Genomic DNA, 14,151 nt, shown 5'->3' with positions numbered 1-14,151 from the left:
GTTTGTGTTTTTATTGTGTATAAAAGTTTTTTTGAGGTATGGTTGATTTATAATATTACATAAGTTTTGGATATACAACAGAATGATTCAAAATTGTTAAATATTATACTTCATTTATAGTTATTGTAAAATATTGATTCTATGTGCTGTACAATGAACCTTTAAACACGTGGAATAGCAGCAGTCATAAAACACCTTCAATTGACCTACATGTGCTCATAAAATAATTTAAGGAAAATGTGATATTCAAATTGCATAAGAAGAGTATTAGTTCTGAGTACTTTAAATTTCCCCTTCAGTTTTTTTATCAGCTGCATGATCTGTTCCACCTCTGACTACAGTTATCATAATTGTTTTGGACCTGCTGCCTCCCAGGCCTGAATGCTACATTCTGGATTGTGGCAGCTATTGCTTCCCAATCTGGAAGTGCACAGTATTTTACTCATTTTAGAATTCATTCATCCCAGACCTACTGGTGCACTCCTGCTGTCAGTGGCTAGAGAATAGGCATTTGGTAGTTGGAACGCAGATAAGATTTTACAGACAGTGCATGAGTAGATCCAGCTATAAGTTAAAGGGACTATCATGGAAATAAACCAGGAAATCAGGATAATTCATGTCAGGTGGTTTAAATCAACATGAGTAAGTCTCTTTTCAGAAAATCCTCTTTAGCAAATGCAGTTGAAACAGCATTGTAGTTTCTCCATACTGTTCATGATTGATATTGCTTTAATAAAAACATACTTTTAAAAACTATTTTTTGTGACCTAACAAGAGTTTCTTTTGTTTTCAACTTTAGAGTGAAAGCACAGCATTTCTAGCAACTTACCCTGCCAATGGAACGATAGATTTAAAATATTTTCCATATTATGGGAAAAAACTGCATGTGAGTATTTAGAAATTCTTAAGTGGTTGAGACTCTTGGGGAACTGGCACGTTTGTATTAAAATGCCAGTTGTCTGGGTCAGGTAGACATATGCCCTGTGTAATGAGTGCATCATCTATTCTGGTTTTTAAATACATTGGTGATGGCAAATGGAGACTCCAGGTCTACAAGTGGAGCACAAGACCGAAGCGGATAAGTTAAAGGATGATTATTTTCAAAATAGCATTTTCTCTTTCATGTCATAAAGTGTCCGTATTTAAAGAAGATAGAAAAGTGGTTAAGTCATTACCCAGAGATGGCTACTTTTGTAGTGGAATTTCTTCCACATTTTTTCTATAAGTGTATTTATATATGTGTGTATTTTATATATATATATATATATATTTAGCATTTTATATATATAGTAGTAAACTTTTAGTTTTATTTTGAAATAATTCTAAACTTAAGTGGCTAGCACAGTACAGATGATTCCTATTAACCTTTTGCCCAACTTGCCTGTGTTGATGTTTCACATCATTTGTCTTTATCAGTCTCCATATATATTTTTCCCATGAACCCTTTGTCATTAAGTTATGAACATGGTGCTTCTTTACACTAAATGCTCTTTACATTAAATTTCCTAAAAGTAAGGACATTATCATAATAACCATCATGTACTTAACAAAGGAAATTAGCATTAAACTGTATTAGTATCTGATCTACAGACAATGTTGAAATGTCACCAGTTGTTCCAGTAATGTTCTTTATTGCACAGGAAAGTGCTTTCCTGGTCCAGGTTGTTACATTCTTACATCTTTAGTTGCCTGTAACCTGCAGCAGTTCCTCAGCCTGTCTGCTTCATGCCCTTTAACTCTTCAAAAATGAGTGCAGGCCTTTTGGGGCTTACTTTGTGGCTTATGTTCCTCAGTTGGAGTTTATCTGATGTTTTTCATGGTTAAATATAGGTTGTGCATTTTTGGCATGAATGCCTCAGAAGAAATGGTATGTCCTTTTCAGAATGGCATCAGAATGGCATGTCAGGAGGGACGTCGTATTGAGTCCCATTGATGGTGGTGTTAACCTTGAACACTTGGTTAAGGTGGTGTCAGCCAAATTGCTCTAATGTGAAGTTATACTTTTTTTCCTTTGTAATCAAGAAGTATTATGTGGGGTGAATACTTGGAGAGTCTGTAAAACTATTGCTCCCATGATTTTAACATTTATTGATTCGTTCCTGAGTCAGTTACTAATAGAATTGTTCTCAAATTTTTTTCTAATTTCATCTTTCCTTTTCCCATTTACTAGTTGGCATTCCACTCTAAGAAAGTGCATTTTCTTCTCCACTATTTATTTATATCAATAAAGTCTCATAGATTCTTACATAATTTAGGTGTTATATGTTATAATCATTTATTTTGGTGCTAAAACTCTCCCGCATTTGGCTGGTGGAGACTGACTCTAGCTTCTATGTCCTTGAGGCATATTCCCTAGATTCCTACAGCACTAACTTACTTTCTGGCACCACAAGGGCTCATCTTGTATTTTCCCTGCCTCAGACCTGGAATTAGCCCCTAGTTCCTTCACTAAAGTGAAGGCTTGTATTTAGCAAGCACAGTGATGACAAAACAGTTACGAGTATATTTGCACCAAGTTAAACAGCAACCATAAGGATATTAGAAACCTAAGTAACATCAGTGAGGTAATCTTCCACGTGTTTATCAAACATATTAATAGATAAATACATGTTCTTCTCAAACACCTGGAACTGTCACAAAAATTTATCATAAAAAAATGCATCTTCAAGTATTCAGTTAAGGAAAAAAAGGTAGAGGATAAAAAAATACATCTAATAGATTAAAATCTTGTTTGTTTTTTTTTTAATTTTTAAAGAATAGGCAAGCTCCTAAAAAGTATAGTTAAAGTTACTGGAGAAGTTGAATTAATGTATTTTCCTTTATTTGCCAGGGGAGCTACCTGCAGCCACTAGTTGCCGTCCAGCTCATCTTTGATAGTGATGGTGACGTAAAAGAAGTAATGGTTGAGTGCAAGATTGATGGATCACCCAACCTAAAAACCCAGAATGACCGTGACAAGTTTTTAGGACGAGTTGCATTCAAGATCACCATGCATGCATAGTAGGAGTTAGGATGTCTCCACAGAGTAAATGTTGTGTTGTCTGTCTTCATTTTGTATCAGCGGGACCTGCCATTCCAGAATTATGAGACCGCCTTGGAGAAAGGTGGAGTGGTACATGACACTGGGATAACATAATGTGCTTCCAGATAATAGTGGTCCATGTCCTTCGAAGTAACTGCCTGTTGCCTCTGCTGCCTTTTGAACCATGTACAGTCACCAGATAGGGACTGTGAACACCTGATTCTGAACATGTAGGTTGGGGGTCTTGTCCAATTTTTATGTGGTTTAATTGCCAAGTGTCTAAAGCTTAATGTGCTGTGCTATGTAAATATTTTATAGATTTAACACTGGTTAACTGTCATATTTTGATGCCAGCAAAGTTTTAGGGTATAAAATGGTACCTGACCAACATCAAATGACTTTATAGCTGCAAGAAATTCAGTGCGTGGAAAAGTTCTGTATGTGAGGAGGAAAAAGGAAAATAAAAGTGGATTTGAAAGGTTGGCTTGGATGTTTTGTAAAATTATTTTTTACATGCTGAATTAGTTTGTGGATCTTTTTGACTCAGAGCACAATCTTTTTGCTATAAAACATGTAAAAACAAACAGAAAGATAGTGATGGGATTATTTTTAACACTGATACTAAATCTTTTCAAGTAGTTAGATTGAAGTATTTTAGACCATAGATAAAAACAGCATTTTTAGTTGGCCATTAGGAATACACACCTAAATTTTATGAAATTAAGTTCATAAGATTTAAATTGTGCAAGAGTTTGTGGGATCTTATGACTGCTTTTATTTAGCTGACTGTAGAGTGGACTCTAATAAAAAATATAAATTGTGAAATATAAAAAACTTAGAACTTATTCAGAGCTTCAAACCAAACACTAGTTTAACTTCAGCATTGTTTTATTAGTGTCATGAAACACTTCCTCCTTCAATCTGAGATGTTTGTTATGATACTTAGTCATAATGTGAGCTCCTTTCTCCTCACCTGAAAAAGGTGTGCTTACCATAGGATCTGTGGTTCTTTAAAAAGCACCCCCCCCCTTTTTAATTGTTATTTTTCTCCTTAAAAACCAAAGCTAGTATTTTTGAGGCTTTGTTTGTGTTAGTACAAGCCAGGAAGAGCAGACACTCGCCCAGCGGGCTCAGGGATGGATATCTGGAGAAAACCTGAGTGCTCTGGGTGGTCTTGACTGACCAGGTGGGCCCTGATGGCCCCAGAGCAGCCTACACACTTCGGTGGTTATCACTCGGCCCCGTTGGGAGGGCTGCTTCTTGCTCTGCCACTAAGATCTTAGTGATTACAGATTTTCATTGTAGAAGCCTCCTTTGCAACTGAAGAAAATGATCCTTGGAATTTGTTTTTTTAACTTTTTAAACATTTTAAGAAATACTTATTTTTGGCCTGGCTGGGTCTTCTTCATTGCTGCGCAGCTTTGCTCTAGTTGCAGAGTGGGGCTACTCTCTAATTGTGTTGTGCAGGCTTCTCACTGTGGTGGCTTCTCCTTGCAGAGCACGGGCTCTAGGCTCATGGGCGCAGTAGTTGTGGCTCACGGGACTAGTTACTCTGTGGCATGTGGGATCTTCCTGAACCAGGGATCAAACTCCTGTCCCCTGCACTGGCAGGCAGATTCTTAGCCATTGGACCACCGGGGAAGTCCCTGGAGTTTATAAGTCGAAGCTTTACTTTGATTTTTCTCTCAACCCTATCTCTTAAGAGTATAAAACAGGAGGGGGTGGGGGCAGCAGTGGTGAATGGCAGGCTGCAACTAGGATATTAGTTAGGATATTTAGTCGGCTAAGTGTGAACAGGGCCTTAGCAGCTATCACTTAAATTTGTATTTTTGTATCTTTCAAAGTGTAGGGTGGGTAGAAATTTTGTTTTAAGGAGTTTAGGTAAAAGCAAAGTACTTCTCAGAACATATGATAATACTTGAGATATCCAAAGTAGGTTGTGTGGGTTTCAGAGAGAAAGGGGCATACACAGGAGTCATATCTGTGCTTCCTTGGTTCAGGAGGTTGGCCATGGCTCAGCCCAACTGTCTGTGACCTTAGTTGACGTACCAACTTTTCCTGGCTCTGTTTTGTGTTGAAATTAGAGATGTTTAACAGCTTCTCCTGGAGAAGGCAATGGCACCCCACTCCAGTACTCTTGCCTGGAAAATCCCATGGATGGAGGAGCCTGGTGGGCTGCAGTCCATGGGGTTGCGAAGAGTCGGACACAACTGAGTGACTCCACTTTCACGCATTGGAGAAGGAAATGACAACCCACTCCATTGTTCTTGCCTGGAGAATCCCAAGGATGGGGGAACCTGGTGGGCTGCCGTCTATGGGGTCACACACAGTTGGACACGACTGAAGTGACTTAGCAGCAGCAACAGCTTCTTCACAAACCTGCTGTGGGCCAGGTAGTTTCCAGACTGAGGATAAAGAAATGAAGCACTGTGGTCTCTTGAAGATCTTAAACTGGGAGGAAGCAGGCTCTGAGATGATGGCAGGTATGTGCAAGGGAGTTGGGGAGGCCTAGGTCTTTCACAGGTACCCCAAGACAGACAGTGAGGGGAGGGGCTGGGTCTGTCTGGAATGGACACAGGCTGACCAGGAGTGAATGGAGCCCTGGATGTGTGTTGAGTCTGCATTTTTGCTCCATTTCAGGTTTTTCTTAGAACTTCACTTGTATCTTATTAACATGCAGATTCTGATTCCCTAGGAGACACTCTACACTGAGCAACCTCCTCAATGATGCTTATTCACAGACCACAGTTTGACTAGCAGGGGACAAAGAACTAAAGACAGCTTTGCATCCTCAGCGGCTGAGTCTGGCACTAGGTTCGTTACTGGATGGAGAAGATTAAACTGTCAGTTGACATTAACTTGTACTTAAAAATTCAACAGGTATGTTATTAATACATTTCTAGCTGAAAGAAAATTATGGGTTAAGTTTCTAAATTTCCTTAGATCTCCAAACTTGGGAATTTTGTGTTTTTTTTTTTTTAAATACTGCTGCTGCTGAGTTGCTTCAGTCATGTCCGACTCTGCAACCCCATAGATGGCAGCCCACCAGGCTTCTCCATCCTGGGATTCTCCAGGCAAGAATACTGGAGTGGGTTGCCATTTCCTTCCCCAGGGGATCTTCCCAACCTCGGAATCAAACCCACATCTCCTGTTTCTCCTGCATTGGCAGGCAGGTTCTTCACCACAGTGCCACCTGGAAGCCCATACTGTATCATAGTGTCTCAGTACATAGTCTCTTTAGTCGGGTTTTCTGTACTTTCCCTACCCCCTATATGCATAGTTAGTCCTATAACTTAAGCACTGTTCTCCTTTCTTAGTGGTAACTTTGCCCCCATGTGCAGCAGTGAGATAAGAAAGGTTGGTCTGCCCTCTTCATGAAACCCAACAGGACTGCCCTGTCACTAAAGGTACAGCCCTGTAAGGAGGACTTCCCAGATTCTAGATAGAATCTGATGGAAGAGAGAAATTCATGTAGAATCCACGATCCTTCATTGTGGAAGGAGGGGTAGGGGGAATTGGACTTAAATCTTGATTTGCATTTGATTGCTTGGAAATCTTTGGTGTGGTCCTTACTCTTCTGAGCTCCAGTTCTCATTTTAACTGTAAAATGAAGCTATTGCCACCCTTCAGGGCTGTGAAGATTAAATGGGGAAATAGACCACACCTATTGTTCAGTCTCTCAGTGGTGTACGATTCTTTGCAAGCCTAGGGATGGTAGCCCATCAGGCTCCTCTGTCCTTGGAATTTTTCAAGCAAGAATACTGGAATGGGTTGCCATTTCCTCCTCCGGGGGATCTTCCCCACCCAGGGATCAAACCTGTGTCTCTTGCATTGCAGGTGGATTCTTTACCACTGAGCCACCAGGGAAGCCCACCAACATGTAGTAATTGTTGACAGATGTTTGTTTCCAAGGATTTCCCCCTCCTTTTGAGGTTACCGGGTTTTCAGTAACTTGGGATAGTGTAACTACTGTGTTGCTGCTGTGTTGAAGGATTGTTATTACTGAGAAGGGCATGGTAAAGAAGGAGTTGGAAGTCTTTTTTGGCTGCCTGTGATCCTGTGCAGTGGATTTGTATGGAGAGAGGGGGCACAAGTGAATTAGAAACTGTCAGTCCATGTGAATTTGAATTTCAAAGGGTTATTCTTGCTTTAATAAAGTTATCAAGTTGTCATTTAAGCTGAATAGAATTTGCTATGTTGATATCAGAGTTTTCTAGCCCCCTTGATCCCGCCCTGAAGGAGCTGTGTTTCAAACAGTGGGTGAGCAGTGGGTCTTCACGTGTACCTCTCTTGAGATCGGCCGGAGGGTGACTCCCTCTAGGGAGGGAGAATCTGTTCCCGGAGGGCTTCCTTCACCCTGGAAGTGACACGAGGAGATCAGGGTCTTACTTCCTGAGCAAACCGGTTTCCTCCCAGTGGCTTCTTTTCAAATTAAGTCCCTATAGAACTTCTCAAGAGTGATTTTGGGATTTGTTTTCAGAAGCATAGAGCAGTCTTTGACGCCTGTCACAAGCGGCAGGATTTCTCTGTTGAGGACGAGCTCACTTTTTTTTTTTTTCATTTAATTTTTATTAGTTGGAGGCTAATTACTTTACAATATTGTAGTGGTTTTTGTCATCATTGACATGAATCAGCCATGGATTTACATGTATTCCCCATCCCGATCCCCCCTCCCACCTCCCTCTCCACCCGATTCCTCTGGGTCTTCCCAGTGCACCAGGCAGAAACAGAATTCTCTAGGGAGTCAAGACCTGTAGGACCTGACATCTAAGGGTGAAAACCAAAGCAGAGCATGTCTCCTAACCCACTCTTCTAAGATTATTTGTGTGGTCTTCGGATAACTCAGAAGAGCCTTGATAGAATAAATCGGGTCTGACTGGTGACCAAGTGGCTAGTGAGAGACTATCATTAGTTGTGGATTTGCTTGAAGACAGGCCACTACCCACTCAGATATGAATCTGTTTGGAGTGCAGTTCTGCTGGTTACAAGAAACCCTGAGAAAACCGGGAGGCAGGACTACTGGCTCAGTGAATTTGGGGTGGTGCTGAGCTCCCAGAAGCCTTGTGCTGACACATGGAAGGGTCCCTTCTGTTCTGCAGGTCAGAGCCCCAGGTCTGTTAATGCCAGAGCCAAGGGAGAAGGGTGGGTGACATCAAGCAGCAGGCATGGATACCACATGTTTTTTTTTTTTTCCCGCATTAACCTCGTTCCTTACAGTCTTCCCTCTGGGTGGCTGAGAACAGCTGGGGCATGGTGTGGAAAGGATGGATTTCTTGCAGAGTTATGTGCACCCTCAGATAAGAGCTCTGCTGGGGTGGGGAAGGAGTTGATGTGTTGAGACTATATGACGAGGGGGGGTGGCCAGTGATAACTGGAATGAAACTAAGGGCCAGGGAGAAAGAGCCAAATGTGGTGTGGCAGGCAGACAAGTTGACAGAGATGACTGAAAATTCAGAGCGCTTTCTGAGACCATTCATCCAGGTTGGATCTGCTGCGGATGAGATCACTGTGGTCAGTGGCATTTGGGCCCCCATGACCTCCGTCAGGACCTGTGCTCCTGTTGCATCATGTGGCAGTAAGGACATTGCAGATGAAATTAAGGATTTACTTATCAGTTGACTTTAAAATGACATTATCCTGGATCATCCAGAGGGCTCAAGGTAAGCCTCTGCCTGAGGCAGAGGATGAGATGGTTGGATGGCATCACTCAATGGACATGAGTTTGAGTAAACTCCAGGAGTTGGTGACGGACCGGGAGGCCTTGTGTGCTGCAGTCTGTGGGGTTGCAAAGAGTCAGCATGATTGAGTGACTGAACTGAACTGAGGCAGAAGTCAGGTCCCAAGTGTAAGAAGATACTGTTGCTATCCTGATGAAGAGGGATGTGTGGAAATGGGAGAAGGAATCAAACTCTGGAAGCCAAGTTTTCTGTCCTCCAGAGGAGTTCAGCCCAGCCCACATTGTGCCTGCAGCCCTGTGAGGCCCCAAGACTGCCGATCACAAAAATGGAGACAATAAATGAGTATTATCTGAAGCCACTAAATTTGTGGTCATTTGTCATAGCTAATGGAAAGCTAAGATGGTCATTTTCTCAGTGAAGTTTGTATGCTCCAACCCAGTACTTCTCAAGTCTAGGGTGCATGTGATTCATCAAGGAATCCTGTTTAAAATGCATATTCTGGACTTCCCTGGTGATCCACTAGATAAGAATCTGCCTGCCAATGCAGGGGACATGGGTTTGATCCCTGGTACAGGAAGATCCCACATGCCAGTGGGCCAGCTAAGCCCGTGCACTCCAGCTACTGAGCCTGCACACCCTGGAGCCCATTCTCTGTAACAAGAGAAGCCCCACTCGCCACAACTAGAGAGAGACTGTGTAGCAACAAAGACCCTAAAAAACAAAACTATAAACTCTTCTGATGCAGCCATGTCTGGGGTGGGGCCTGAGAGTCTGCATTCCTGACATGCTCCCATCTGCTGCTCCTAGGAGCACCTTTGCCCACAAGGTCTTGTGCATCCTGGTCAGTGTACAGCCTGGAATTCAGAGCCAGGGCAAAGGAGGGAGGAAGTGAGAACTGAGTGGAGAAAGGCCTAGTATACATACCATGGTGCTGTGGAACAGTATTCACAGAGGTTGAAGTGGAGAGGAGCCCTGTGTTATGAGCCCCTGGCTTTTACGTCTTGAGCTTCATAGCTGTGGTCCGTGGCCTGCATGGCAGGCAGGACCTTGATAAAGGGTGGGATGTTTCCATGTCCTTTGCTTTTTTCTGAGGCCTTAGAGCTGGCAGCCATTGGTGCTACCTTCCTGAGGTAGTCAGACTGATGGTGCCAGTCTGACATTTAGCAGTGTCCTTGCCAGCACCCCCTTTCTCCCAGCTGAATAGGTCAGCTTCTGGAGACCACTGGCTTGGAGATGAAGGGAACTCACCTCATCAACACACTGCAAAGTTGCTATCACCTTAGAAGGAATGGTCATTCATTAAAAAAAAAAAAGAATTTAGACTTCCCTGGCAGTTGAGTGATCAAGACTCTGCACTTCCAAGGTAGAGGTTTGATCCCTGGTCAGGGAACTAAGATCCCACATGCTGCAAGGCACAGCTTACAAAGTTTTAAAAAATTAAAAAATGTTTTAAATGTGTATCAGGAAGTGTACTAGGATCTTGGGACACATAGGGGATCAAAACAAGATCTCCGTCTTCGTGGAGCTCACAGCCTAATAACTACGGCGGGGCTGAAACTGCTTCTGGCAGGCTCTGTGTGGGTGGCTGTAATTGCTACTTTTCCAGGAGGCAGTGGCCTCTGGCCAGGGTGGGCTGCTCCCCCTGCTATGCTTGCCTTCTGCCTCTGGCCAGCACTTACCAGGTTTGGGGAGCCTCCTCTGAGGAGACATGTTGGAACTGACTTTAAATGGCTTTAAGTTAGGATCTACCCAGAAAGATGGCCGTAACCACGACTGCAGACCCAGTCTTCAGAATACTCGCCTTTTATAAATGCTTTGAGACAAAGGATTGTGGAAGGCTCTGTCAGATCCCTAACTCCAGTGGACAAGAAGTTTAGCAGGTATAGAACATGCAGAATTCAAAAATCCATTAATTGGGAAAGAATAGTGTGATATTTGTAAGTATGTTGCAAGTATAAGAAACACATGTTAGCATTTAAATGTAGTGCAAGGGCTCTGGAAAGCCTCCTCTGGTCTCTGGGGTTTCACAGAGAAGCAGCTGTTTTTAAAGAGTGTCCCAGAATTTATCCCAGAGAGTTAATGAGGCACCCCAAAAAAAGTGATTTCCCAGCAGACCCCAAGGATCAGCCAGATATGGGGTGCCCCAGACCTCTGTGACAGCCTTACTGGAGGAACCCCAACCAGTCAACTGTTGATACTGCAGATGCAAACAGCAGTGCATTTTTCTCTTTATAGTCTGGATGGGTGTCTTTTTGACCCTGAGCCTTCTGATCAGGGGTGGCCTGGGCAAAGGAGCACAGCCTATCCTTTGGGCTGTTGCAGATATGCCTAGTTGAGTCTTTCTAGACTCTTTTCTCTTATAGATTATTACAGAATATTGAGTGCTATACAGTAGGTGTGACTGCTGATAGAAGCAAGGTCCGTCCGATGCTGTAAAGAGCAATATTGCATAGGAACTGGAATGTTAGGTCCATGAATCAAGGCAAATTGGAAGTGGTCAAACAGGAGATGGCAAGAGTGAATGTCGACATTCTAGGAATCAGCGAGCTAAAATGGACTGGAATGGGTGAATTTAACTCAAATGACCATTATATCTACTACTCTGGGCAGGAATCCCTTCGAAGAAATGGAGTAGCCATCATGGTCAACAAGAGAGTCCAAAATGCAGTACTTGGGTGCAATCTCAAAAACAACAGAACTAACACCCAAAAAAGATGTCCTTTTCATTATAGGGGACTGGAATGCAAAAGTAGGAAGTCAAGAAACACCTAGCAAATTTGGCCTTGGAGTACGCAATGAAGCAGGGCAAAGGCTAATAGAGTTTTGCCAAGAGAATGCACTGGTCATAGCAAACACCCTCTTCCAACAACACAGGAGAAGACTCTATGCATGGACATCACCAGATGGTCAACGTCGAAATCAGATTGATCATATTCTTTGCAGCCAAAGATGGAGAATCTCTATACAGTCAGCAAAAACAAGACCAGGAGCTGACTGTGGCTCAGATCATGAACTCATTGCCAAATTCAGACTTAAATTGAAGAAAGTAGGGAAAACCACTAGACCATTCAGGTATGACCTAAATCAAATCCCTTATGACTATACAGTGGAAGTGAGAAACAGATTTAAGGGACTAGATCTGATACAGTGCCTGATGAACTATGGACAGAGGTTCATGACATTGTACAGGAGACAGGGATCAAGACCATCCCCATGGAAAAGAAATGCAAAAAGGCAAAATGGTTGTCTGAGGAGGCCTTACAAATGCTGTGAAAAGAAAAGAAGCAAAAAGGAAAAAAAAAAAAAGAGAAAAAAGATATAAGCATTTAAATGCAGAGTTCCAAAGAATTGCAAGGAGAGATAAGAAAGCCTTCCTCAGCAATCAATGCAAAGAAATAGAGGAAAACACAGAATGGGAAAGACTAGAGATCTCTTCAAGAAAATTAGAGATACCAAGGGGACATTTCATGCAAAGATGGGCTCAATAAAGGACAGAAATGGCCTGGACTAATGGAAGCAGAAGATACTAAGAAGAGGTGGCAAGAATACACAGAAGAACTATACAAAAAAGATCTTCATGACCCAGATAATCACAATGGTGTGATCACTGACCTAGAGCCAGACATCCTGGAATGTGAAGTCAAGTGGGCCTTAGGAAGCATCACTATGAACAAAGCTAGTGGAGGTGATAGAATTCCAGTTGAGCTATTTCAATCCTGAAAGATGATGCTGTGAAAGTGCTGCACTCAATATGCCAGCAGATTTGGAAGACTCAGCAGTGGCCACAGGACTGGAAAAGGTCAGTTTTCATTCCAATCCCAAAGAAAGGCAATGCCAAAGAATGCTCAAACTACTTCACAATTGCACTCCTCTCACATGCTGGTAAAGTGATGCTCAAAATTCTCCAAGCTAGGCTTCAGCAATACATGAACCACGAACTTCCAGATGTTCAAGCTGGATTTAGAAAAGGCAGAGAAATCAGAGATCAAATTGCCAACCTCCGCTAGATCATCTAAAAAGCAAGAGAGTTCAAGAAAAACATCTATTTCTGCTTTATTGACTATGCCAAAGCCTTCGACTGTGTGGATCACAATAAACTGTGGAAAATTCTGAAAGAGATGGGAATACCAGACCACCTGACCTGCCTCTTGAGAAACCTGTATGCAGGTCAGGAAGCAACAAGTAGAACTGGACATGGAACAACAAACTAGTTCAAAATAGGAAAAGGAGTACGTCAAGGCCGTATATTGTCACCCTGCTTATTTATCTTATATGCAGAGTACATCATGAGAAATGCTTGGCTGGAAGAAGCACAAGCTGGAATCAAGATTGCTGGGAGAAATATCAATAACCTTAGATATTCAGATGACACCACCCTTATGGCAGAAAGTGAAGAGGAACTAAAAAGCCTCTTGATGAAAGTGAAAGAGGAGAGTGAAAAAGTTGGCTTAAAGCTCAACATTCAGAAAACTGAGATCATGGCATCTGGTCCCATCACTTCATGGGAAATAGATAGGGAAACAGTGTCAGACTTTATTTTTTTGGGCTCCAAAATCACTGCAGATGATGATTGCAGCCATGAAATTAAAAGACACTTGTTCCTTGGAAGGAAAGTTATGACCAACCTAGATAACATATTAAAAAGCAGAGACATTACTTTGCCAACAAAGGTCCATCTAGTCAAGGCTGTGGTTTTTCCAGTGGTCATGTATGGATGTGAGAGTTGGACTGTGAAGAAAGCTGAGCACCGAAAAATTGATGCTTTTGAACTATGGTGTTGGAGAAGACTCTTGAGAGTCCCTTGACTGCAAGGAGATCCAACCAATCCATCCTAAAGGAGATCAGTCCTGGGTGTTCATTGGAAGGACTGATGCTGAAGCTGAAACTCCAAGACTTTGGCCACCTGATGTGAAGAGTTGACTCATTGGGAAAGACCCTGATGCTGGGAGGGATTAGGGGCAGGAGGAGAAGGGGACAACAGAGGATGAGATGGCTGGATGGCATCACCGACTCGAAGGACATGAGTTTGAATAAACTCCAGGAGTTGGTGATGGACAGGCAGGCCTGGCGTGCTGCAATTCATGGGGTCACAAAGCGTCGGACAGGACTGAGCGACTAAACTAAACTGATACAGTAGGTTCTTATTGTTTACCTATTTTATACATAGTAGCAGTTCAGTCTTTTTATTTTAAACATATATTTATTTAGCTTCACTGAGCCATGTGAGATCTTTAGTTGCAGCATGTGATTAGTTCCCTGACCTGGTATGGAACATGAGCACCCTGTACTGGCAGCTCGGAGTTTTAGCCACTGAACCACCAAGGAAGTCCCATTTGTCGTTTCGATGATGGCCTGGCACGCTTTCCACTTTATTCCATGTGTCGCCATTTTTTGTGAGTCTTGTAGTTATAGGTCTTCTGAAGTAGTAGTCTCCTGAGGCTACACGCAGTC

The 14,151-nt window shown here is 42.5% G+C and overlaps 1 protein-coding gene across 2 annotated transcripts in view; it reads left to right on the top strand.

Annotated features, from left to right (window-relative positions):
• ATP1B3 (ATPase Na+/K+ transporting subunit beta 3) overlaps positions 1-3,512 on the top strand; it is a 34,734-nt gene extending 31,222 nt beyond the window's left edge. For both annotated transcript variants that reach the window (XM_020879312.2, XM_070466660.1), the window contains 2 exons: positions 800-886; positions 2,831-3,512. In XM_020879312.2, the coding sequence (XP_020734971.1) occupies positions 800-886; positions 2,831-3,001 (258 nt within the window). In that variant the 3' untranslated portion in view covers positions 3,002-3,512. The remainder of the gene's footprint in view (positions 1-799; positions 887-2,830) is intronic.
• The last annotated feature ends 10,639 nt before the right edge of the window (positions 3,513-14,151 follow it).

This window comes from Odocoileus virginianus, chromosome 4, assembly GCF_023699985.2.
Source record: "Odocoileus virginianus isolate 20LAN1187 ecotype Illinois chromosome 4, Ovbor_1.2, whole genome shotgun sequence".
NCBI classification, from domain to species: domain Eukaryota; kingdom Metazoa; phylum Chordata; class Mammalia; order Artiodactyla; family Cervidae; genus Odocoileus; species Odocoileus virginianus.
The sequence above is the reverse complement of the archived record's forward strand: the minus strand, read 5'-3'. Positions and strand labels throughout refer to the sequence as shown.